At 52.7% G+C, this 21,944-nt stretch overlaps 8 protein-coding genes across 8 annotated transcripts; 6 read left to right on the plus strand and 2 right to left on the minus strand.

The window, feature by feature from the left end:
- Positions 1-391: 391 nt before the first annotated feature.
- Positions 392-3,251, minus strand: luA (3-isopropylmalate dehydratase LEU1). The gene is made up of 2 exons (XM_025579183.1): positions 2,932-3,251; positions 392-2,861 (listed from the first exon to the last, which is right to left on the minus strand). Exons 1-2 carry the CDS (start codon positions 3,136-3,138, stop codon positions 729-731), a joined length of 2,340 nt encoding a protein of 779 aa, XP_025431120.1. The 5' UTR covers positions 3,139-3,251; the 3' UTR covers positions 392-728.
- Positions 3,252-3,861: 610 nt separating this feature from the next.
- BP01DRAFT_319809 (UDP-N-acetylglucosamine--dolichyl-phosphate N-acetylglucosaminephosphotransferase) lies at positions 3,862-5,542 on the minus strand. The gene is made up of 3 exons (XM_025572676.1): positions 5,204-5,542; positions 4,935-5,115; positions 3,862-4,877 (listed from the first exon to the last, which is right to left on the minus strand). The coding sequence occupies exons 1-3, from the start codon at positions 5,446-5,448 to the stop codon at positions 3,900-3,902; spliced, it is 1,404 nt and encodes a 467-aa protein (XP_025431121.1). The 5' UTR covers positions 5,449-5,542; the 3' UTR covers positions 3,862-3,899.
- A 196-nt stretch (positions 5,543-5,738) lies between these two features.
- Positions 5,739-7,494, plus strand: BP01DRAFT_392085 (putative nuclear pore protein (SEH1)). The gene is made up of 2 exons (XM_025578120.1): positions 5,739-6,162; positions 6,227-7,494. The coding sequence occupies exons 1-2, from the start codon at positions 5,980-5,982 to the stop codon at positions 7,238-7,240; spliced, it is 1,197 nt and encodes a 398-aa protein (XP_025431122.1). The 5' UTR covers positions 5,739-5,979; the 3' UTR covers positions 7,241-7,494.
- A 398-nt stretch (positions 7,495-7,892) lies between these two features.
- On the plus strand, positions 7,893-9,466 carry BP01DRAFT_392086 (putative proline permease; the record flags this gene model as incomplete). Its single annotated transcript, XM_025578121.1, has 1 exon — positions 7,893-9,466. The coding sequence occupies one exon, from the start codon at positions 7,893-7,895 to the stop codon at positions 9,450-9,452; it is 1,560 nt and encodes a 519-aa protein (XP_025431123.1). The 3' UTR covers positions 9,453-9,466.
- A 3,532-nt stretch (positions 9,467-12,998) lies between these two features.
- On the plus strand, positions 12,999-15,728 carry BP01DRAFT_365982 (putative PHD finger and SET domain protein; the record flags this gene model as incomplete). The annotated part of the gene is made up of 1 exon (XM_025576391.1): positions 12,999-15,728. The coding sequence occupies one exon, from the start codon at positions 12,999-13,001 to the stop codon at positions 15,726-15,728; it is 2,730 nt and encodes a 909-aa protein (XP_025431124.1).
- Positions 15,729-16,620: 892 nt separating this feature from the next.
- BP01DRAFT_357076 (uncharacterized protein) lies at positions 16,621-17,617 on the plus strand. Its single transcript, XM_025575110.1, has one exon. It carries the CDS (start codon positions 17,045-17,047, stop codon positions 17,537-17,539), a length of 495 nt encoding a protein of 164 aa, XP_025431125.1. The 5' UTR covers positions 16,621-17,044; the 3' UTR covers positions 17,540-17,617.
- A 258-nt stretch (positions 17,618-17,875) lies between these two features.
- BP01DRAFT_357077 (putative MFS monocarboxylate transporter) lies at positions 17,876-19,400 on the plus strand. The gene is made up of 4 exons (XM_025575111.1): positions 17,876-17,970; positions 18,024-18,124; positions 18,181-18,543; positions 18,602-19,400. Exons 3-4 carry the CDS (start codon positions 18,292-18,294, stop codon positions 19,361-19,363), a joined length of 1,014 nt encoding a protein of 337 aa, XP_025431126.1. The 5' UTR covers positions 17,876-17,970; positions 18,024-18,124; positions 18,181-18,291; the 3' UTR covers positions 19,364-19,400.
- Positions 19,401-19,563: 163 nt separating this feature from the next.
- BP01DRAFT_54830 (CDC73 C-terminal domain-containing protein) lies at positions 19,564-21,492 on the plus strand. The gene is made up of 2 exons (XM_025579939.1): positions 19,564-20,519; positions 20,618-21,492. Exons 1-2 carry the CDS (start codon positions 19,764-19,766, stop codon positions 21,377-21,379), a joined length of 1,518 nt encoding a protein of 505 aa, XP_025431127.1. The 5' UTR covers positions 19,564-19,763; the 3' UTR covers positions 21,380-21,492.
- Positions 21,493-21,944: the final 452 nt, after the last annotated feature.

Raw genomic sequence — 21,944 nt, forward strand, 5'->3', positions numbered from 1 at the left:
AAATTTGAATGGTTTGTTGTTGGACACTATTTCTGCTACGCCTTGTTAGGGAATAATATTATTTTCCTTCATGGCCCTGAATCTTCTGACGTCCAGATGATGATGTTCATATTGGAATGGGGAAGGGGTGTGGATGGCATAAGAGCTAGTACGTATAGAGATTAGCTCAATGGGTTAATGACTTCTCAGTCGAAATCACTAAAAGGATTGTTTTTGTTCTTTCTTTTGGCTGGATTGATGAGTATGTCTTGATGTGGGGCCTTCTGCAGAGTTGGGTTTGGCGATCTCCCCTCTCTACAGTCTCCATGTTATAAGGCTTTGTGAACGGTTCTTCGGTGCTACCGTGCTACACATGACAAAGGAGTTTTCTGAAGTGATTCTCATTGAGTCTCAGAATTATTTATTTCCTGTCTATTCCTTTCCCTCCCATTATCCCTATGTACCAAACCGGTACCACCACATAAGCCCGAAAAGCTGTACTTTTGAGGCAAGCCGAGAAGAGAAAAAAAAAAACCGAGAAGCCCAGAAACCCCCCTCCGACCCCCTGGGAGGGCGGAGAAAGTGTGTTGTAAGCACAGGAAAACAAGAAAGCTGCATTATGGTATTGTCGTGACAAGAACGTGTATCCGAAAAGAAGCAGGCCAGAGATGAGGATAAAGAGAAAAACCCAAAAAGCAGAGAAGAGTTCTAACCGAAAGGAAAGAAAGGCCTTCAGAAAAAGGCCTTGCTTACCACTCCAGAGGCTCACCCTTGACATCCCCACGATTCGTCTTGGGAACGGGGGCGGCTTGGATCATGGTGGAGCCACCGCCGACACGCTTGCCGCGCTTGAGGTAGCCGCTGCCGTCGAGCCAGGGGGTCTCGAGGGAGCGCTGGGCCTCAAAGGCCTTGATCTTATCCTCCATCTGCAAGGTGAGGCCGATGTCGTCGAGGCCGTTGATCAGGCAGTGGCGGCGGAAGGCGTCGACGTCAAAGCTGGCCAAGACGGTACCCTGGGCGTCCTTGACCTGCTGGCTGACAAGGTCGACCTCGATCTCGCGGCCGGCGGTGGCCTCGGCGGCAATCTTGGCCAGGGCCGCCTCGTCGGAGATGACGACGGGGAGCATGCCGTTCTTGAAGGTGTTGTTGAAGAAGATGTCGGCGAAGGAAGGAGCGATGACGCACTTGATGCCGAAGTCCAGCAAAGCCCAAGGGGCGTGCTCGCGGGAGCTACCGCAGCCGAAGTTGGGCCCGGTGACCACCAGGATCTTGGCGTTGCGGTAGGGCTCCTGGTTCAGGACGAAGGAGGGGATCTCGGAGCCATCCTTGTAGCGGAGCTCGTAGAACAGCGCGCTGCCCAGGCCCGTGCGCTTGATGGTTTTGAGGAACTGCTTGGGGATGATGGCATCCGTGTCGACGTTGGACCGGTCCATCGGGGCGGCAATGCCCTTGAGGGTAGTGAATTTGGGGAGGCCGGCGGATGCGGAGCTACCGCGAGCGGAGGTGTTGGTGTGGGGCTCGTTGTCCGCGGGTTGGTCGTTGATGCGGTCCTGCTCGCCTTCGCTGATGGGGTCCTCATGGTGCTGCTGTTGCTGCTCCTCGACGTTGACAGCAGTGTGCGCCTTGCTGAGGACGGGGCTGGAGACCAGGTGCTCGCGCACGTCGGCTAGCTTACCCACGATGGCGGCAGCGGCAGCCATAGCGGGCGACATCAAGTGCGTGCGGCCGCCAGCGCCCTGGCGACCCTCGAAGTTGCGGTTGGAGGTACTAGCGCAGCGCTCCTGCGGCGAGAGGATGTCAGGGTTCATGCCCAGACACATGGAGCAACCGGCCTCGCGCCATTCGAAGCCGGCATCGACGAAGATCTTGTCGAGACCCTCGGACTCAGCCTGCTGCTTGACCAGACCGGAGCCGGGGACGACCATGGCGCGCTTGACGTTGGCGGCGATCTTCTTGCCGCGGACGACCTTAGCGGCAGCGCGGAGGTCCTCGATACGGGCGTTGGTGCAGGATCCGATGAAGACCTTGTCGACAGCAATGTCCTTCATGGGAGTCCCGGAGGTCAATCCCATGTACTCGAGGGCGCGCTTGCAGGCCAGCTTGCGGGCATCGTCTTGGAAATCATCGGGGCTGGGCACAACACCGGTGATGGGAATCACGTCCTGGGGGGAGGTTCCCCAGGAAATGGTGGGGATGATGTCCTTGCCGTCGATGAGGATGGTCTTGTCGTAGTGGGCACCCTCGTCGGAGGCCAGACTCTTCCAGAAGCTGACGGCCTTCTTCCACTCGGCGCTATCGTACTTGGGCGCCAGAGGGCGTCCCTTAAGGTACTCGAAGGTGACCTCGTCGGGGGCGATCATGCCAGCACGAGCACCGCCCTCAATGGACATGTTGCACATGGACATACGGGCTTCCATGCTCAGGCCGCGGATGACGGAACCGCAGAATTCGATGACGGCACCGGTGCCTCCGGCAGTACCGATGAGACCGATGATGTGAAGAACGACGTCCTTGCTAGTGACGCCCGCGGGGAGCTCCCCGTCGACCTGGATGCGCATGTTTTTGCTACGGCGGGTAATGAGGGTCTGTGTGGCGAGGACGTGCTCGACTTCACTGGTACCGATACCGAAGGCAAGGGATCCAAAGGCACCGTGGGTGGAAGTGTGGCTGTCACCGCAGACGACGGTGGTGCCGGGCAGAGTGAAACCCTGCTCGGGCCCAATGATGTGCACGATACCCTGACGCTTGTCGCCCATGCCGAAGTAGGTGAGACCGAACTTCTTTACATTTTCTTCGAGGGTGGTCACTTGGAGACGGGAGTCGTTTTCTTGGATGAACTCTTCGACGTTCTTGAAGTTTTTTCGCGAGGAGGTGGGGATATTCTGCCAGTTGCGATCGGAGTCAGTTCTTATTCTCGCCCTCATCATGTATGCAGGGAACAGAATCGCGTACGTGGTCAACAGTCACCAGGGTGCAGTCCGGCCGGCGGACTTGACGACCGGTGTTCTCGAGACCCTCGAAGGCCTGTGGGGACGTCACTTCGTGAACGAGGTGTCTATCAATATAGATCAGGAGAGTGCCATCTTCCTGCTCGTTGACAATGTGGTGGTCCAAGACCTTGTCATACAAAGTCTTGGGCTTCTTGTCGATGCCGGGCATGAGGGGCAGAAAATTGCGGAGTTCAGGAGCGAGGAACAAAGACAGGAGAATAATTTGCAGCTAGACGAAGACAATGAAATAGAGAGAGCTGGCAAATATGAGGATGATTTCAGTGGTTGTGTAGAGGAGAAGCGAAGGCAAGAGATGGTTTTAACGGCGGCGTACGCGCGATGTCGCACCGCCGCTCTTCGAGGGGCAACGCCGGTCTCGGTGGTCAGCACTCAATGGTCCTTTGCCGATTGGCCAGAGCTGAATTTTCTGGGGGCAGTGGAGTCCGATGTCGGTGGCGGGGTCGCTTAGAGCCGGAGTATGACTAATCGATCGAGTCTGATTTGAAACTACCTACGGAGTAACTACGGAGCAGGCAATGATTCATTCAAGTATGACTCCATTGAATATTCACATCATTCCGCTCGGAGCAATTGGGACTGAAAAATCAATCCCGGAGACCACATGTTAGGAGGACCCTTTGTTCAAGTACACCCTAGTATGGAGTAGTATAGTTCCCTGTGATCATATCCCTTGAATCCACGTCATGAACGGTGTTCCTGAGAAGGAAAAGGCTAGTGTTAGTGCCGTCTTAGGTCCCGTCGGGCGTCCGGCCAGCTGGAATCCTGGGTCGATCCATGTAGTGGGTCACGGCTTAGTCTGGAGGATTCTATTACCAATCTTCTACATTTTTGAGGTAGTTACGTAGTCAACTACTGGTAGACTATCTAAAACCTCTAAGTTATCTATAATTGCGGCTATCCCCAAAGCCTTCATACATGAGCGAAGGCTCTATTATCCTCGCGAAAAACAAGTAGAGCTAATCTGTGTCGCACAAAAAGCCCTAAAAGTCCGCACACGGTCTGCAGGCCAACCATGCTCAATGCTAGCCGGTCTTCTCTCATAGGTCCCATCCAGACAAGCCACAGGTTGAGAATGGTAAGGTTCGTGGATTGCACGATTCGACCACTCTCGTTTCTAGTGACGCGAACCAAGCGCAGCTTATGCAAGAACTCCAGAGCGGCAGCTATCAGTGGTGAAGGCGGCACCGTCCATTCCGTCACGGAAGCATCCAACAGTCCGGTCTTGGAATTGAATTGAGGCAAGCGATGGCGTGGACACGGAATCAAATGGAACAGCTGTGGGGTGGAGTACACGAAGTTAAAGATCTGGGGGATGAATAGAAGGAGCAGAGTCTTGCTGAAGTGACCGAGGATACCGACGACAGCAAAAACCATGCCTGCGAAATAGCAGTAGGTGTCTCCGACAAAGACCGCGGAGGGATACCAATTGTGGCATAGCAGAGCCAAGGAGACTCCAACAAAGGGCAGAAGGAAGTACAGCGAGAACAGATGCGAGTCAGTCGCAGGGTGGGGGTACGGTGTCATCGGCGCCAGGTATAGTACATCGTTCGCAATGAGCAGAACTGCTATCACAAGCGACTGAGCAACTTCCACTCCGTTGACCCCTGCCAACATGTTGATTGAGTTCGGACAAAAAATGGCCACGGCGGCCATGTATACGTAATATAGCCAGCCGAGATCAATGAAGGATCCCAAATATGGCTGCAGAGGAACGGGCACAACCACATGCGTAACACCAAAATCCACGAAGTAGACTATGAGCATTGGAATCGCACCGAATGCGGGAATCAGAACTTTATGCCGCCATCGAATATCGAGCAGATCGTCGCCGATTCCAAGAATAACAATGCATTGAAGCGAAAGCAGTCCGGAGAGGTACGAGGCAAGCTATAGGTTTGCATATCAGCTTACAAATCTCAATGGCTGCTATCAAGAGTCGCACACCTTTCCATGAGGAAACCGATGTAGCATACGGCCATGCTCCACGTGCTGTACTTCAACGAGAACATCACGGTTACCTCCTCCCGAGGTGGCAGCCACGATGTCTTTGTAGAAGGCGAAGGGAATGAAGAATATGAGCGCAAGGAGGTACACTATAGAGCAAACAGCGCCCATGGTTTCTGGTCTGAGCCGTAAACATGTTAATGGTTACGGTTTTGATCAATGGCACATCGTAACCACTATACCGTGATCGACGAAATAGGAGCACATACATTTCGGGCCTCTGAGGTTTGGCCATGTCCTTTCCTTTCAGCCCTGCTTTGAGAAATGTCGGCCCAAGCCAACGAATCATACTGAATGTCACCGCGAACGCAATGCCACTGAAGGCGATAGACGCGATCAAGGGTGCACCCTCGCCCTGAAATGTATTTGACAGAATACCGACGCATGCTCCCACCAACAGGAAGAGGCGCCAGGCCTCCCGGTAGGAGAGGGAGCTTGACTTGGCTGAACTCATTGCGCGCAGTGTCACAGTACAGCACAGAGGCTTCACATCCCCAAGTAATGAAAAAAGGGATCAGTTTCCCACATGTATAAAGGAGCGTGAGGAGAGGCTAGGTGGCATTAGTGAATGGTGGAGAAAAGCGTACGACGCACTCCGTACTGCCGGCCTTAACACACCGCCTTTTGTGTTAGGGTAAGCGGTCTGAGCGGGTCGGTGATCGGGGCGGGCATGCATCGGATAAGTTAGTTAACAACAAAAGTAGAAGTTAGGTAATCAATGAATGGATGACTGAAGTGACAAACCAGCAATCCTAACAAACCATCAGTGCTTCACATGCTTGTCTCGTCCGTTACGATTAGAGAAGGGGAACAATTGGAAGTGCATGGGTAGGCCAAAAGCATCAGCATCAACTCACCCAAGCCTGAGCTCCTCATCCCAATCCACTGTCGACGTGTCTCCTTCTGTGTCAAGGGCGGTGGCTGTGAGGCTGGTCGCTTCGCCCATCTAATTGGAGGTGGCTTTCCGAGTTCGCATACCACATCCATGTCAGGTTTCGCGGACTTCGATGCCGGTCATCGTGACTTGGTATCAGTGACAAAGTTCAATTTCTATGGCAATCGCATCCTAACAGCCTCAACCGACCATCGCATGAAGGTCTGGGATCAGAAAGATGGAGAATGGCGACTAGTAGATACATGGCGCGCCCATGACGCGGAGATCCGCGATGTAAGCTATCTAAAACTGACCACGGAAACTCTCGGTTACTCGGTGTTGACTATCGGCTGTCTAGGCGACTTGGAATGGCCCTTTTACTGGCCAGCACATCGGCAGCGTGGGCGAAGATATGAAATGCAAGATATGGCAAGAAGATGTTACGCAGCCTCTCAACTCGGGCCGGCGTTTCAGGTCCATATTTCGCATGACGGCGCCGCAGCGCCACCCGTTCGTCTCCATTGACTTTCGCAATATCGATCTTGAATCGTGGCTCGCAGTGATCACGCGTGACGGATATCTCATGGTTATGGAGCCGGTCAGCCCGGATACCCTTGCCGATTGGCAGCCCTTGGACCAATTCCGTGTCTGTAGTGCGCCCCAGAGAGGCGAGGAAACGAGCTTCAGGGTCCAGTTTCATCATGATCCCACGGATATCACTCATTCAGTTTCGCCTTCCTGGGACAGAAAAAGCCTGTCCCTCGTGGTGGCTGCTATGGACAGTGTCAAAGTGTACCGTACTGATGCCAATCGTCGCTTCTACCATGCGGTCGAATTGAGTGGCCATGGGGGTCTGGTCCGAGACATTTCCTGGGCTAATGGCTCGGTTCGCGGATACGATCTCATTGCGAGCGGCTGCAAAGACGGGTTCATCAGGGTTTTTGAGGTTTACACATCCCCCTCCGACACCAAGACCAAGAAGCAAAATGGCAGTCATTCTCGGTCGGCCTCGCAGTCACTCTCAGTGCGCACGCAGGCCCAGTCAGGAATTGGATCGGCGCTGGCGAATCATGCTCCCGCCTCTCTATCCGATCGCGCGGCGACTGACGATTCTAATTTCAAACATTCGTACAGGGAAGTCGCATGCATTGATAGCAAACACCTTGATGTGTGGCAAGTGGGCTTTTCATACGCCGGTAAGTACTCCTCTCCTTCCTGGTTCAACAGTCCAACGCAAAGGCGTAACCGAGTCGAATGTTTTATAGGTGATTGCCTCATTTCTTCTGGCGACGATGGTGCCGTGCGCTTCTGGAAAAAGTCTCTTTCAGGGCAATGGCTCGAGTATGCAGAGACTGATATGACTACTCAGTGAATTGTATCTCAGCTTGAGAATCGAGGTTGATCTGGCTTATGAGAGTGCAGTAAGGCATTAACTTATACTAGTAACTGCGTTGCGGTTGTCTTGCCTGTCATCTGTGGTGTTACTAGGCCCCATGTTCTCTTCTGTTCTCCAAGTTCCGTCTTTCAAGTTCCCTCTTCGGATGGCGTTTTTAAATGGATCACATTTTGGAGGGAAAGGGGTGGCATAGACCATTGCTCTACATCTGCTTAATATCTGGTCTCTCCTGCTCTGATACTCTGGTGCAACATAATACCCATACATCGCTAATATCTCCCTTGCCTTTTTAACAATGCGCTTTCTAGTTGAGTAGAGTCTCAACTACTATAAATACTTTCTTTCTCTTCCCCTCAGTCACAATCTAGGTAGGAACTGGAGTATACCTTACTACTAGGTACCTGCCTGGTAGAAGAGGCATGGCCTGGATCTTTGCACTGAACGAGGAAGGAACCAAACGCCTTTCTCTCGAAAGACTCAAAACCCATCTCCCACCTCTTCCAGATCTTCTCTTCTTCAACTTTCCTCCTTTACACATCCTTTCCCCTCCTTCCAGTCTTTACCAGCATAGCCACTCCTCCAACTCATTCCTTTGACCCATCCTTAATCATTCATTACACTGCCGACCATGATCATTCCCACTCTTGGGACCGGCCTTTTCATCGGTGCCGGCCAAGCGCTGGCCGTCGGTGGTCCAGCAGCACTCGTTGGCTCATATGTCTTCATTTCCATTCTGATGTACTGCCTGGCGACCGCCGTGGCTGAAGTGGCAGCTCATCAGCCTCGTACCTTTGGCACCATGATTACACATGGGTATCAGTACAGTTCAGGCCACCTCGGATTCGCCCTAGCATATCTGCGGTGGTATTCGCTGGCCTTACTGGTACCTTTCGAAGTCACCACCGCGATGGTCAGCCTTGGTCAATGGGATCCAGCACCCTCGGTTGCCGTAAGGGTCACAGCAGTCACCCTTGCAATCTTCCTTTTCAACATGCTTCCGGAACGAGAATTCATGCGAAGCGAGATCTTATTCACCGGCTTGAAACTTTTTACCACTATTGGTTTCATAATTGTCTCCATCTACATGGCGATTCGTGGTATGCCCGGCACATCAATCCGAGGTTTTCGTTATTGGCATGAGCCTGGTCCATTGAGTGAATACCTGGTTTCCGGACATGGGGGCCGCGCCCTGGGCTTCCTCCAGTGCCTTCTTTACATAGTGATTGCTTTCTCCTTCATCCCAGAACTGATCGTGCAGAGAGCCGAGCGCCGCGATTCGGAGACACCCTCAAGCATCCTCCGGTCAACACGACTTTCAAGCCTTCTCCTTTTCACCCTCTACACTCTCAGTGCCTTCATGATGACCTTCATGAGTCCTTTTGACGAGCCTCTTTTGACAAATAATGGCCTCGGTGCCGGGGCTTCACCTTTCGTCGTGGGCATCGATCGGGCTGGCATTCGTGCGCTTTCTACACTTGCTAGGGCGTTGATCTGCATTTCATCTTTGGCCTCTGGGCGCTCCTTCCTCTACCACTCGTCCCGCACCCTCTGTGCTTTGGCTGAGACTGGCCATGCTCCCACACTGTTCACAGCCCGCAACCGACTGAGTGTCCCATATGTGGCTGTCATCGCCTCTGCCTTGTTCTCAATCTTTGGGTACCTCTCGGTATCAGTATCCAGCTCTTCTGTACACAATTCGCTGATGTATTTTATCACGACGTCGGGCTCGATCTCTTGGCTGGGTGCTTGTCTCGTCTACATTCGATTCCGACGACAGACATCCGAAGAGGGCTTCGTGCAAGTATACCAGTCCAGCATTCAACCCTACGGGGCGTATCTGAGCATTGCGGGTTGCGCCGCGCTGCCTCTCGCCAATTGCCTCCTGATGGCCTTTCCATCGCCACCCGCCGATGAAGCCCCTGCTCTATCCGGACTGAAGATCCGCAACGCAGTCCCCGTATACATAAGTATTGGCACTTTCTGGATGCTTTACTTGAGCCACCGATTCCGAACTTCCTTGACTCAGGGATTCACCTCATTTCGCACTGTACCCATTGATCAAGGGCAGAACAAAGTCGGCGCCAGCTCAGCCGAGTCATCTGGGCAACGCGTGTGGTGGGAGATGGCACGGCCCAGAAAGGAGTCTTCTGCTCACCCCGTTGAGGCCGGGCCGACGATGGGACCATGAGGTCATGGATGAGAAGGATCGAATGGCCTGCTAGAATGGCGATAATTGCACTGCGTCTTGTACCTTGCATGATTCTTATTCACTGACTGTCAATGGGATGGCGACTCATTGTTTCAAATAATATTCTTAAGGAGCGGCGGGCTTGTCTGTCCGGTTGCTGCTAGCTCTATACCATATACCTAAGATCGTCTACGATATGTTATTCATAGTGAAAAAGCGTTCGCACTTGAATCATTGTTTATTTTAAATGGGCCAAAGGGATAGATGATAGACTAGGTAAATCCTGATGGCGGAAGTCGGTAGCAGCTGTTCGGGAGGCAACGAAGCCGGTAGGTAACTAAATCTGGGGAGGAGCGGTGGTTTCGCCACGCGCGGGCTGCACAGACTCGGCCGTCAGCCCCTACTGGGTAACGTATTTTACCTGCTACCACTGGTAAGTTATCGTCAACCCTGCACCGCTCTGGTGTTGGCCTCATAGTCATAGCGGACAGCCACCACAAGTCACAGTCATCCTTGATTTGAGATGCTAGGTGCTTTGCATTCAGGCTTCAAACTTAGGTCATTTGATCTTTTATGCCCGTATTGTTATTCTTCTACCCGATCCCCCCCCCTCCTTTTTTGCTGATACGACAGCCACCTCAAAGCCATTATTGTCTCTGGCTTCAGCTCTTTTGTCAGAGCCTCGAGAGGGTTATAGAACTAACATGGTGACAGAATCTACTTGAACTGATTGAACAGTCCCTTTATGCCTCAATAGCCGCTTTCGCCCCTCGCTCGTCTCACAATTTTCTACTCTTGAAGTTCGGTGCCTGTGTGCCCGCCAGCGTGTAACGCTTGATACCAGCCCAGGTGCAAACCAACCCACCGCGCCGGGTATGGGTAATCTATCAGTCATGAGAGGATATTTTTTTTCCACACCTACGATTTTCCCTGCTCACAGACCAATACATTTATTATTGCTCTTCCCTTCCCTTTTCTTCCCCTTTTCCCTTTGCAACCGCCACCTTGACTGACCACACAGGCTTGCTGGGACTTTTTGCCCTTTCAAATATCATGGGGGACCCTGATCACTACCAGGACTCCTGCTCTCTCTCCCACTCATTCATCTGAACTCTTCTACAACCACCTCCCCCAGCCATGTTTGTAATGGAGAAGACCTGAAGGCTTTTTGATACAGACTGTCAAGCTGGCAGATCAGAGTGCCTGAGTATAGGTCTCTGCTTCTATTGACCGTTCTCAGCTCCCTACGAGGACTTTTCTTGCCATGGTTCATGGTCGGGAGACCCGACCAAGCATGCAGCCGCTCGTCCCCTTTGCCCGCCTGGAGTACCAACTCTACCACCTGCCGCGACGGGGGACCAAGCACTTGATGGGACTTGCTGCTCATGTTCGGACTTTGCTCTACTACTAACCACTTATCAAGACTAACTTTCATCTTCACTAAGCCGGGTTCTTGGTCAAGTCTACTGCTGACAATGTTCTTTTCCCGATCGTGATCATGGTTCACGATCACGAACCATGGTAGGCAACGCATGCATGAGTTGTCCCAGGCGGCTTGTTTGCCTGAATCACGACCGGCAGGTTGACCGAAATTATTGATGGCAGCTAAAATGATCCACATTCAAGTGCATTCAGGCTTCGTCGTCCTTTTCCTTTTCTCTTTCCTCTTTTCTTTTTATTTCGTCTCCCTCCATCGCAGTGTTCTCATTCAGTCTCCGTGTCAATTGTTCTTGTGTTTCATTTGCATGGGAAGAAATGACCGAACAGGCTCGCTCGCTGCCTCTCTTTCCCCCCCCTCCCCCCCACCTTCTCTCTTTTTTTTTGTCCTATCATCAGGCTTCATCTACCTTCTCATTATACACTTTCCCATCTTCCTTTTCGTTCCCCTCCTCCCTTTCTGCACCACGGTTGATCTACTGAGTTCGAGGCTTTGGCGCCATTCCTCTTTCTACTTGCCTCTCACATGACTTCCATTGCCTTCCCCCGCTGTGTCAGAAATGGGGCTCGGCGTCGTCTCTTCCCTGATCGAGCCTAGCGGGACACTTTCAGACCGAGGACGGCAAAGCGGGTTTTCTCCACCTTTGGTTGCTTCCAGGCAACCATGATTTCTCCGCCTGAGAACTCAGGCCGGGAGCAGAAAGAAAGAACTTAGTCAAAGAGACTCGAACTCGAGAGCTTCTCAGCTCTGGCCTTCCGGGTCGAACTGGTTTCGGCTCTCAGTCTCTCAGACTCACTCCCTCAGCTCTGTCTCCCTCATCCATTCCCTCCGCGCCCTGCCCTTCCCCCCCTCCCTCTCCCTCCCTCCCCCCCTCTCCTCCTTGCAATTCGCCCATGGCCCGGACTGTCCGTTGTTCAAGCTGGATCTGTCCCTTTTCCCAAGTTATGCTCACCACTCACTCACTAACTAATCAATTCATCTCCTCCCCTCCATCTTTCTACCCGCGATTATTATCGACCCTTCCCCTCAACAAAAAGGACACTAAAAAGGGACAAACTCAGAATTTCAGAATCGCGGTTCAAAATTAAATCAAAAGCGAGAGGAGCAAAAAAAATATTAAGCACTCCTTTGAGGATTTTCTATCCTCCCTCCCTTCCCCCCATCAAACCCCCCAGTCACGACTGACACAACTTTCCCTCCCCCAGTCCTTAAAGCGGGTGGGAGAAAAAATTCCACGCCATTCCTTTTTCTCTCCGGGTCTTGGACGCGCCGCTTGGATGGCCCATCCGTGGCTTTAGTCTCTCTCACTCACTCTCTCACTCACACTGTCTCTCTCGTTCTCTCGCTCGCTGCTGTCTTGCACTCTCTACTCTCTCCCTCCGATCCGCTTCCATTCACTCTTCCCTCCCTCTCTCTTGCTCCCTTTTCTTACGACATTACCTTCTCATCCACCGTCTTAATCCTTTTCAATACCTATTAGGATCTTCTCTCTCATCTTAATTACCCTTTCTCATTCTAGCTCCTCTTCCCCTTTCATCTTGTTCTCACCTTTCGACTATTACTAACGACGTCCACCTTCGCCTGGACCTCTTCTTCACTGCGCCCTCTTCTCCCAACCGTCCATTTCAAAGAGTCGCCTCTCTTCGATGCGATTCGTGGCCCGTCCGTCCTTTCATAGCCAACGACTCTCGATCATCGATATCCTTTCGCGTACATACGGTCGCACGCGCCACCGACAATCACGACTCAACTAACACTCTGTTTCGACCCCTTTCCTACCGAGACCTCGCCTGGAGACTTCCTCGCCGACTCTATTCCGCACTCTAGCGCCGACTACTCCTCCCGTCGCTTGCAGCCAACTCGTGCTTTCTTGTCTCGTGTTTGTGTTCTAGTCGGGTCGGACATTGTGCATTCGACCTCCTGCGCTCCAGTGGTATCCTAACGTCCGTTGCTTCAAGTCGTGTGCGTATAGCCCAGGTCGAGAAGAGCGGTCGTCTAGTTGATATGCGTCTTGGTCTGTGACAAAGATACCACCACGAGTCGTTCGTCCTCCCGAACAACCACCGCGTGTTTCTTGTTACCATTAAGAGGGGGTATTCTGTCGGATTATGACAGATACCTCCCCAGTCGCCATCACGCACCCCATCACAGACCCTTATCCGGTCACCGTCCCGCTGCACTCGCCCGGCGTCAACGGCACAGTCTCTGACTCTATCGCCCCGGAAGAGGAGGAGCCGTATACCATCAAATGCATCTGTGCTTTTGAGGATGATGATGGAAATACGGTCTTCTGTGAAGGGTGCGAAACCTGGCAGCATATAGAATGCTATTACCACGGTCGGGATGTGCCCGACGTTCATAATTGTGTCGATTGCGAGCCGCGTCATCTGGATGGCCGGCGTGCAACTGAAAGGCAGAGACGCCTCAGAGAACAGAATGACGGCGGTGACCGGAAAACCAAGCGATCTGGAAATAAGAGCCACAAGAAAAAGATCAAGGATCATGGTGATCAGGTAAATGGATTTCATCATCGGTCGGAATCCAGTTTACGCGATCAGCCTGCTGCAAAGAAAGTCAAGACAAACCACCGTGCTTCAGGGTCCATTAGTTCTGTGTCAGGTGCGTCAAGTCTGCCACCTGATCCGCGGAAACGGGCTGCAGCGTCCATGAGCCCGATCAAAACGGCTGGTCCATCTATTCCTCTTTACTCGCACGAGTTCTTACATCTTTACGATCATGATAACGATTATGCAAGCATGGATAGCAATTTGTTTGTGAATCTTCCCTTAGCCGCTGATCTGGCTTCGTGGGTAACGGAGCCACTGGCTCTGGCCCGAATCTCCAATGGGCGGTCCGCGCAGGACATCTTCACCTGGTCTGGGGCATCGCTTGACCGGTCTCGGTGGCCCACATTGTCAACGGAATCCATCACGGAACCTAGTATTGAAATGGAGGGCCAGCACCCCACCTGGAAAGTGCTTAAAACCAGAGATCGTGTAGGGAAAGATGAGATTGTCGGTGAAATCACTGGCAAAATTGGGCTTTTGCGAGATTATTGCCTCGATCCTAGTAATCGATGGCAGGAGCTCCGTCATCCAGAGCCTTTTGTGTTTTTCCATCCCCAACTTCCTATCTATATCGATAGCCGCCACGAGGGAAGTGTTCTTCGGTACGTGCGGCGGTCCTGCCGTCCGAACGTGACGATGAAGACCTACATCACGAACCAGGTCGAATATCACTTCTGCTTCGTCGCGAAGGAAGAAATTGCCCCAGACTCGGAGATTACTGCCATGTGGTACCTCGACCCTCAACTGTTTGAGTCAAGCAATGGGCTAGTCAAACAAGAGCCTAGCGATAACGCTCAAGACAATGCTGCCATCTGCATCAGCAATGTCCTCGCCCATTTTGGTGGCTGCGCTTGCGTACCAGCTTCAAACTGCTTGCTGGCCAGCGTCGATCGCCGACGTCATCCCAGAGCGCTGGATCCGAGCATGAAACAGGCAAGTTTGAAGCGAAAGAAGCCCAAGACGAAGCCGACCATATCTCCCACGGCCAACAGTCGCGCTGGAAGTGAAACCACCAAGATTCTGGACGACGAAGATCAAGCCGACAGTCGCTCTGCGTCGGGTTCTGTGCGCGGGCAAACTCGCAGTCGCGACTTGACCCCCACCTTACAGACTCCGACAGAGAACTACTTGCTGGGAGATTCTGAGCTCTCCGCCCGTGACAAACGTAAGATTGCGGCGGCTGAGAAGAAATTCCAACAATTAGAGCAGGACCAGCAAACCACTCATAAAAGGAAGAAGCGAGCAAGCGGTCAGTCTACTCATGGGCGCGAGCGTCAGTCGCACTCTCCACCGACTGGTATTCTGCCTGGACCGCTGCCTATTGAACGTCATGGTTCCCCCCGCAAGATGTCCAGCAGCCATAGCATTCTCTCGGAAAAGTCTCCGCTCGGCCGACCACAATACGTGGATTCCGCGATCCAAACTGAGTCTGAAGCTGTCGTCCACGGGTCTTTCGTCCCTACGTCTCGACGACCCAGCTTCGTACCATTGACGCAACGATTGTTGAAACGATGCTATTTCGATCGTCTTCGCATTGAAAAGAGCAGTCGACTGACGCCGCTCCAAGTAAAACCCATCCTAGCGCTGGACTCATCGGCGTCTTCTTCGAGCCCCCTCGAGGCTCCGCCACCTGTAGTCTCCATGGCTGGTGCATTGGGCGACGATGAGGATACGGAAATGAAGGATGTTGATTCGCCCACCCAGCCATCGTCGTTGCAAGCTAAACACGTTCACCTGGAGACCTCGTCATCAGACCGAGACATGACTAAGCCACCTTTTCCTCCTCCCTGGCCATCAACAGCCGCTCACAATGCTCGAATACCGCTGAAATTCGTCAGTCAGCGTCGCCCTGATCTTCGCGTTCCCCTTCCTTCCACAACCATTGATTCAAATTTGACTACTCCCAGCTCTGGATCTGCGGCGGGATTAAATCAGTCGTCTCCTGCAGGCGATGCGCCTCCTCAGCCCAATTTGTCTGCGCTTGCTTCATCCAGTGCGATTGCTCCCAGCCCCGTGAAAAAGAAACTCAGCCTGGGAGACTACATCATTCGGCGTGGAACCAAGACAACTCCCTCAGTAGAGAAAACGCAGGCCCAAGCCACCGGAATTCTTCCGCCAATTCCACCTGCATCGGCACCAGCGGTCCGCGATATCACGGCAGTCAACAGCAAGGACGGAGTTAAGGGTGAAGATCGACGTTCCCAGGATATGATGGTGAAAGATATTCGTGGGCCTACGCCGGCCTCTCAATTATCTTCCCTGACACGATGATGACGAGTCCATCTTTGTCTGAGTCAATAGGCTGTGCTGTGCCACCATGTTTTCTGCTCATTTTATGTCTCCTTCTCTTTCAACCTGTAAAGGACGGGATTTAGGGCGTTATATGGTTGCCCTTTTGTTTTTTCTTCACTGGCGTATTGGGCGTGTTGGGATGGGAGCGGGATTGGTAAATACTTTTTGGTTGGGATGGGTAAAGGATATCACGGATAGGTTCAGTCCGACCTACACTTACTAGGTCAACGATCTTCAGCACTTGCTTCACGATTGTCTTTAAAATCACTACTATTTCCTTCTATTCTTCATTCTTCCCCTTGTTCTTTTCTTTTCCTTCTTCTTTTCATTATTAGGATCTTTTGTGCCCAAGCCTTTGGGATTGACGACCCCTCATCGAGGTGGCTAATGAGGAATGAGAGTGTCATTGATTGCTTTCACGCGGTGAATGCCCTGTAGCTCTCTCATTACGATCATGAGCATCCAGGTTGACGACGGATACTCTCTCAACCCTGCAACTCTCCCTCCTGACCGACTTATGAGCATTGGCTTCACCGGATAAAGCCGGTCTCGGCGTCATCATCAACCTGATTGAGTTAGCTTATAGCTCTTAGAATCTTCATCCAATGTTAGGGAACCAACCAGCCGACGTGGCGGATAAAGTCATTTCCTCGATTGCGTCTAGTCTGCAAAGAATTTTTCCGGCTACGTATACCTAGTTCCTGGCTGGTCCATTTGGACATGACTCGCTTATCAGGGCCAGCGTAATGATGCTGGCGTTGGCTGCTATGATAAAATACTGCTGTAGTATTACTCATGATACTAGCGAGTCCAGACAAACCTCGGCGAACCAAAGAATCGCAAGCTCCACTGACCATGACCCGGGTTAAGGTTGCCTGATGCAGGGATATGACATCAAGCCGAATCGAAGGTCGTGAGAACCGGAAGGCAACAGTCGGCACCTTCTCAAGACTACTATATAAACAGGGATGATCTTCTCAAATTGGACGGTCAGTAGACAGCAGCAACTGACAGAATCAATCATCCACCATGGTCGTCAACATCACCGCCGAAGATCCTCAGCCCACCATCCACAGCCACATCAATGGCACCACCAGCGAGATTCTCGATCGGCTCTGCGTCACCGAGCTTCTCAAGGGCTGGCCGGTATACCGAGACGCCTCGGAATGGGCCCACTACCGCAACTGTTTTGCCGAGCAGGCTTACATCTTCACAAGTCTGTCTTTACCCTCTCTGGCTTCCCCTCCCGACCTGTTAGCTAATTTAATCTCCCCGGAACAGCATGGAGCGGTGGAATGCCCATCGACGAGTTCATTGAAGTCTCCAAAAAGGGTCGGCGCAACGGCGACCACATCATGCATCGCGAGAACGGCACCCTGGTGGAGTTGAACTCGGAGACCGGCCGCGCCGTGGGAAAGATGAAGGCCACTATCACCCAGCGCTTTGACTTCGACGGAGTGGAGTGTGACGTCGAATGCGACTGTCGGTTCATCATGTGGTGCCAGAAGGACTCTGCTGGTTGGAAGGTGCACTACAAGCGGTTGTTTTATGAAAAGGATAAGATCCTCCCCGTCGATGGCAAGAATGTCCCCGACTTTACGGCAGAGGAACTGAAGCCGTACCCCTACGGATACCGATATCTCGGCGCAGCGCAGGCCCGTCTGGGCCATAAGATTAAGCTGGACTTGCCGACCATGGAGGACAATGACAAGTTTCGGGGAATGTATGAGGCGATGGAAAAGTGGCTGAGAGGGGAGGATATCAAGGAGACCTTGGGCATCCCGCTATGATGATGATGATGATGATAATGATTCTTTTTATTCATAATGGATGTTGTATTTAAATTCAAATGAACTATTCGCTAAGTTCAACAGTCTATTTCCGTAGGCCAGTCACAAGTCACGGGCCTGAAGATCCTCATGGACAACCATTGCGGGGTATTTCCCTTGTCCTTAACATCCATCTATCCATCCATCCGATATTCCCTCCCTCTCTCTCTCTCTCTCTGCGCCAAGTCCGGTTGCTCGCTGAAATCGAAATTTGATGGCTTCTGTCTCTTTGGCAGATCTTCGATCTCCATCGCAGACAAGACCTCCTATTGAGCGTGCTCGACAGAGATTCTCATTGGAACTTGAGCAGCCGTCGCTGCCCCCTGTCGACCACGGCAGAGGGGCATGGTTAATTCTAGCATCCTGCTGTCTGATTCAATTACCAGTTTGGGGTATGATTGATGCTCAAACCAAAGGCATCACTTGACTGAGCTATGTGGTGCAGGCTATTCCCTTGTGTCAGGTCTTTTCCAAGAATACTTCGAGACTCATAATGAACTGCAAGGAAGCACCGGAGGTCTGGCAATTGTGGGAACCACATCAATGGTAGCACCCTGTTCCGGCTCCTTCTTATGCAATATTTGGTAACCCAGACGATATAGGGAATTCTTTACCTTCTATCCCCGATCAGCTTCACCCTTCTGACCCGCTACCCATTTCTGCAAAAATACTGTGCTCTTGTTGGGCTGGTTCTCAGCCTTGTGGGATCTCTCATGTCATCCTTTGCTCAAACAGTTTGGCAATTGATTGCCACCCAAGGCGTACTCTGTGGACTCGGGAACGGCCTCGTCTTCAGCCCAACGACGCTGCTTCTTGACCAATGGTTCATTCGCCGCAAGGGCCTTGCGTATGGCATCATGTGGGCCGGTAAGAGCGTCTGCGGCGTGGCTCTGCCATTCGTCACGAGCGCTTCCCTTGAAAGATATGGAGTGAGAACTACCTTGCGAGCGTGGACTGTCATCACGGTGAGGATTCACCAACAATGACAACGATGAGAACCTGACCTGACTGAAAAGGATTTAGCTTCTCACAACTCTGTCAGCTTTGCCCTTCATCAAGCCGCGAGTTCCTCCTGCAGCCTCCACATCTCCTCAGCCACTTGACCTGGCATTCTTGAAGCTGTTTACATTCTGGACGCTTGAGCTTGGGAACATCATCCAGAGTTTCGGATACTTCCTTCCTAGCGCGTATCTCCCATCCTACTCAACAACAGCAGCTGGCTTGTCCGAAACTACCGGTACTATTCTTATAGCTCTGTTCAACGCGACCTCCATCGTTGGAGGTATTGTGCTGGGTGCCATGTGCGACCGCTTCGCCGTCCCAAATATCATGCTGTTGTCGTCGGTAGGTTCGGGATTGTCTGTGTTGTTGTTTTGGGGGCTTTCTTCTACCGCCACAAACACAAATCTTCCTCCGGAGGATTCCCAGACCCATACCGCGCTCGCCCTGCTGACGATTTTCTCAATCACCTACGGCTTCTTTGCAGGCGGGTTTAGTTCTACTTGGTCCGGAGTCCTGACGCAGATCAAGCGGGAGGTGCCTGCATTGGAGACAGGACTAGTCTTTGGACTCTTGGCCGGTGGGAGGGGTGTCGGGAGTGTCATCAGTGGACCACTTAGTGAGAAGCTGATGCAGAAAGGTTCTGTTGTAGGTGTCGCGGGTGAGGTGAGTACAGGGTATGCGACTGATTATGGAGCAGTGATTCTGTTCACTGGAGTCACTGCTTTGTTTGGAGGTTGGGGCTGGATTTGGACTAGGATTGGGGTTCTTTGGAAGAGGCTGTAGTAGCTTAAGTGGATGAATTGAAATCGACCTACTTTATACTTCACAAATGAGAGAGAGAGAGAGAGAGAGAGAGAGAGAGAGAGAGAGGTAATAAGCAGCGAGTGGGCCGCCAGTTGATCTCCGGGGGACAGATCACGTGTTCCGCGCGCGCATTGAGAAAGTCGCTCAGCTGAAGCTTCCCTCAACTTCCAAATGCTCTGGAACACCTCTACCATTTCTCCTCTCCTTCTTCAACGACCTCTATCTGATTGATAGCACTCTGCCGTCAATCTCTTCACAAAAATCCCTTGTATCGCCTGAGACTGTGGTAGCTTCTTGCTAGCATTCCACCCACCGTCCTAAGCCGACCAACTACACCACGACCAATCATTATCAAAATCACAGCCATTTAAGACCCGTGATGGCGACCAATTCACCTAGCCCAGACCCCCTTCTCGCCCTACGTCAATCTCTTCTCTCCAACAATCCTCCAAAACCGACCACATCCTCCTCCCCGACCGAGCAGCCCACAGAAAGCGACCTCGACCTGGCCAGGGCCACCCACCTGTACTTCGCCCACCCAACGAGCCCACAGACCATCCCTCTCAACGCTCCGACGCGCTTCGTGTCCAGCACGACAGGCGAGCCTGTTGATCTGCGCAGTATCTTTTTCGCGTGGCTCAAGAAAGATGTCGCGATCCCGGAGTACATCGCCGAAGCAGAGGGACTAAACCAAGCCCTCAAGGAGAAGAGGAAGGATGATTCAGAAGCGGAGGAAAAAGTACAAAACCTGGTATTCGTCGAGCGCTTGGACCTGTTAACATGGTTGGAGGGGGCGTCCGAGGAGAGTGAGTACATCAAGCCCCTGGAAGGGGAAGCTGCCGCGAAGGCGGCCGCAGCCGCAGCCGCTGGGGGTGAGAGCAGTATCGGTGCGCAGGCTCAGGCATCAACAAATATTGCCTCCGGGGCTACGGGGGGTGTCGCTGCGGTGCCGAGTGGGAGTGGTGTTGGTGGTGGTGGTGCCGCTGGCGCGACGGGTGCCGCAGCTGCAGCTTCCGGGGGTGCTCAGCAGCACGGGAGGGCGGCTAAGGTGATGGATCCAAGGCTACAGGAGATTTACAACGGGGAGAGGAAGATGGGAGACCGGAATAGTGTGTTGAGGGGCATCAAGCCCACGGTGAGTGTATCTCCAATAGGCCCGGTTCCTTTGCCCGGGCTGGGTCCTTCCAAATTCACAAGTTGCTAATGATTTGGGGGTTCTTTCGTTGCTTCCAGGACTTTTCCCATGTTCGAAAAACTGCAGAGACCTTTCTCGGCCGGACTCGGTCTTCGCGGACGGGTCAATACCCCCCTGGGGTCACCAAGCCTGGCAGCAAGCCAACCTCCATGGTGCCGGTCCCTGCGCCCTCCGCCGGGCTCTCCCAACCTCGAAGCGGCAAGAGCAGTTCCAAGACGCAAGATCCGATTATCTTGCTGTCGCCTTCGGCATCATCTCTTATCCGCATGTCCAACGTGCGCTCCTTCCTCGGGGAGGGTGTCTTTATTCCCCCGGACCACCCTACACTCGCCACAGGGACGAACAGTAATATTCTCTATATTCACCGGCCCCTCCGCATCCAAGACAGCTCCTCCAGCACCTCTCTTCTCCGTCCTGGAGCCAGCGCAGCCGCCTCCGGCTCTCGCAAGCCCACCCGCTTCATCTTGGTAGACAGTACCGCCAATTTCCGGCCTGATTACTGGAACCGCCTTGTGGCCGTTTTCACGACGGGTCAGACGTGGCAGTTCAAATCTTACAAGTGGTCTTCCCCGCCGGAGTTGTTCAAACATGCCACAGGTATCTACGTGGGTTGGCGCGGGGAGGACAGTCCACGCGAGGTCCGCAACTGGGGTCGCGGGGTACAGAGCTTCTCGGTCGAGAGATGGGACGAGAAGGGCGGCGTGAATGGTACTGGGCGGTGGAGAGACCGCGAGGTCGTCGAGGGCATTTGGTCAGCAATTGAGGAAGGCATGCGTTTGAGAGGCTGGGGTGGAAAATAAAGCTGAAAAGCATCTTTTGGTTCCTGGAGTCTCCTACTCCTTGTCTTTCATGCCGATCTCGGGAAGCTGCTCATTTTTGGGATGTCTGCACGTGAGCAGCTGGACAGACGGATAGATGGAACAGACAGGTACAAAGTATGATGACATCATGGATGGAACAAAGGATGTTTCATCCCATTTCACTGGGCTTGAAATATGAGGAGATGCTGTCAGAGAATGTCTAGGCATGGGCTCTGCACGATCAACTGAGTCGCTTGGGCCACGAGGTAGGTTTGAGCCTTCCCATGCCTGTACAGACAAACGAGTCATAATACCCTGTGCATCCATCCATTTCTACCGACGCATCATTCCTCTCCCCGAGAGAACGCTGTCTGAAAAATCCACCGTACCGCACCTGTCTGTCTCTCTCCGTGTGTGGTCAACAAATTCCTTTATTGATGTGAATACGCCTGTAATCTGTTCATTCCTCGTCTGTTTCTGTATTTTCATCCCTGGGGATATGTCACACGGCGTAAAGGTCTATTACTGCTTTGGGGAGGGCGGGCGCGTGCTTCTGCTCTTGGGG

This window comes from Aspergillus saccharolyticus, assembly GCF_003184585.1.
Source record: "Aspergillus saccharolyticus JOP 1030-1 unplaced genomic scaffold BP01scaffold_16, whole genome shotgun sequence".
NCBI lineage: Eukaryota > Fungi > Ascomycota > Eurotiomycetes > Eurotiales > Aspergillaceae > Aspergillus > Aspergillus saccharolyticus.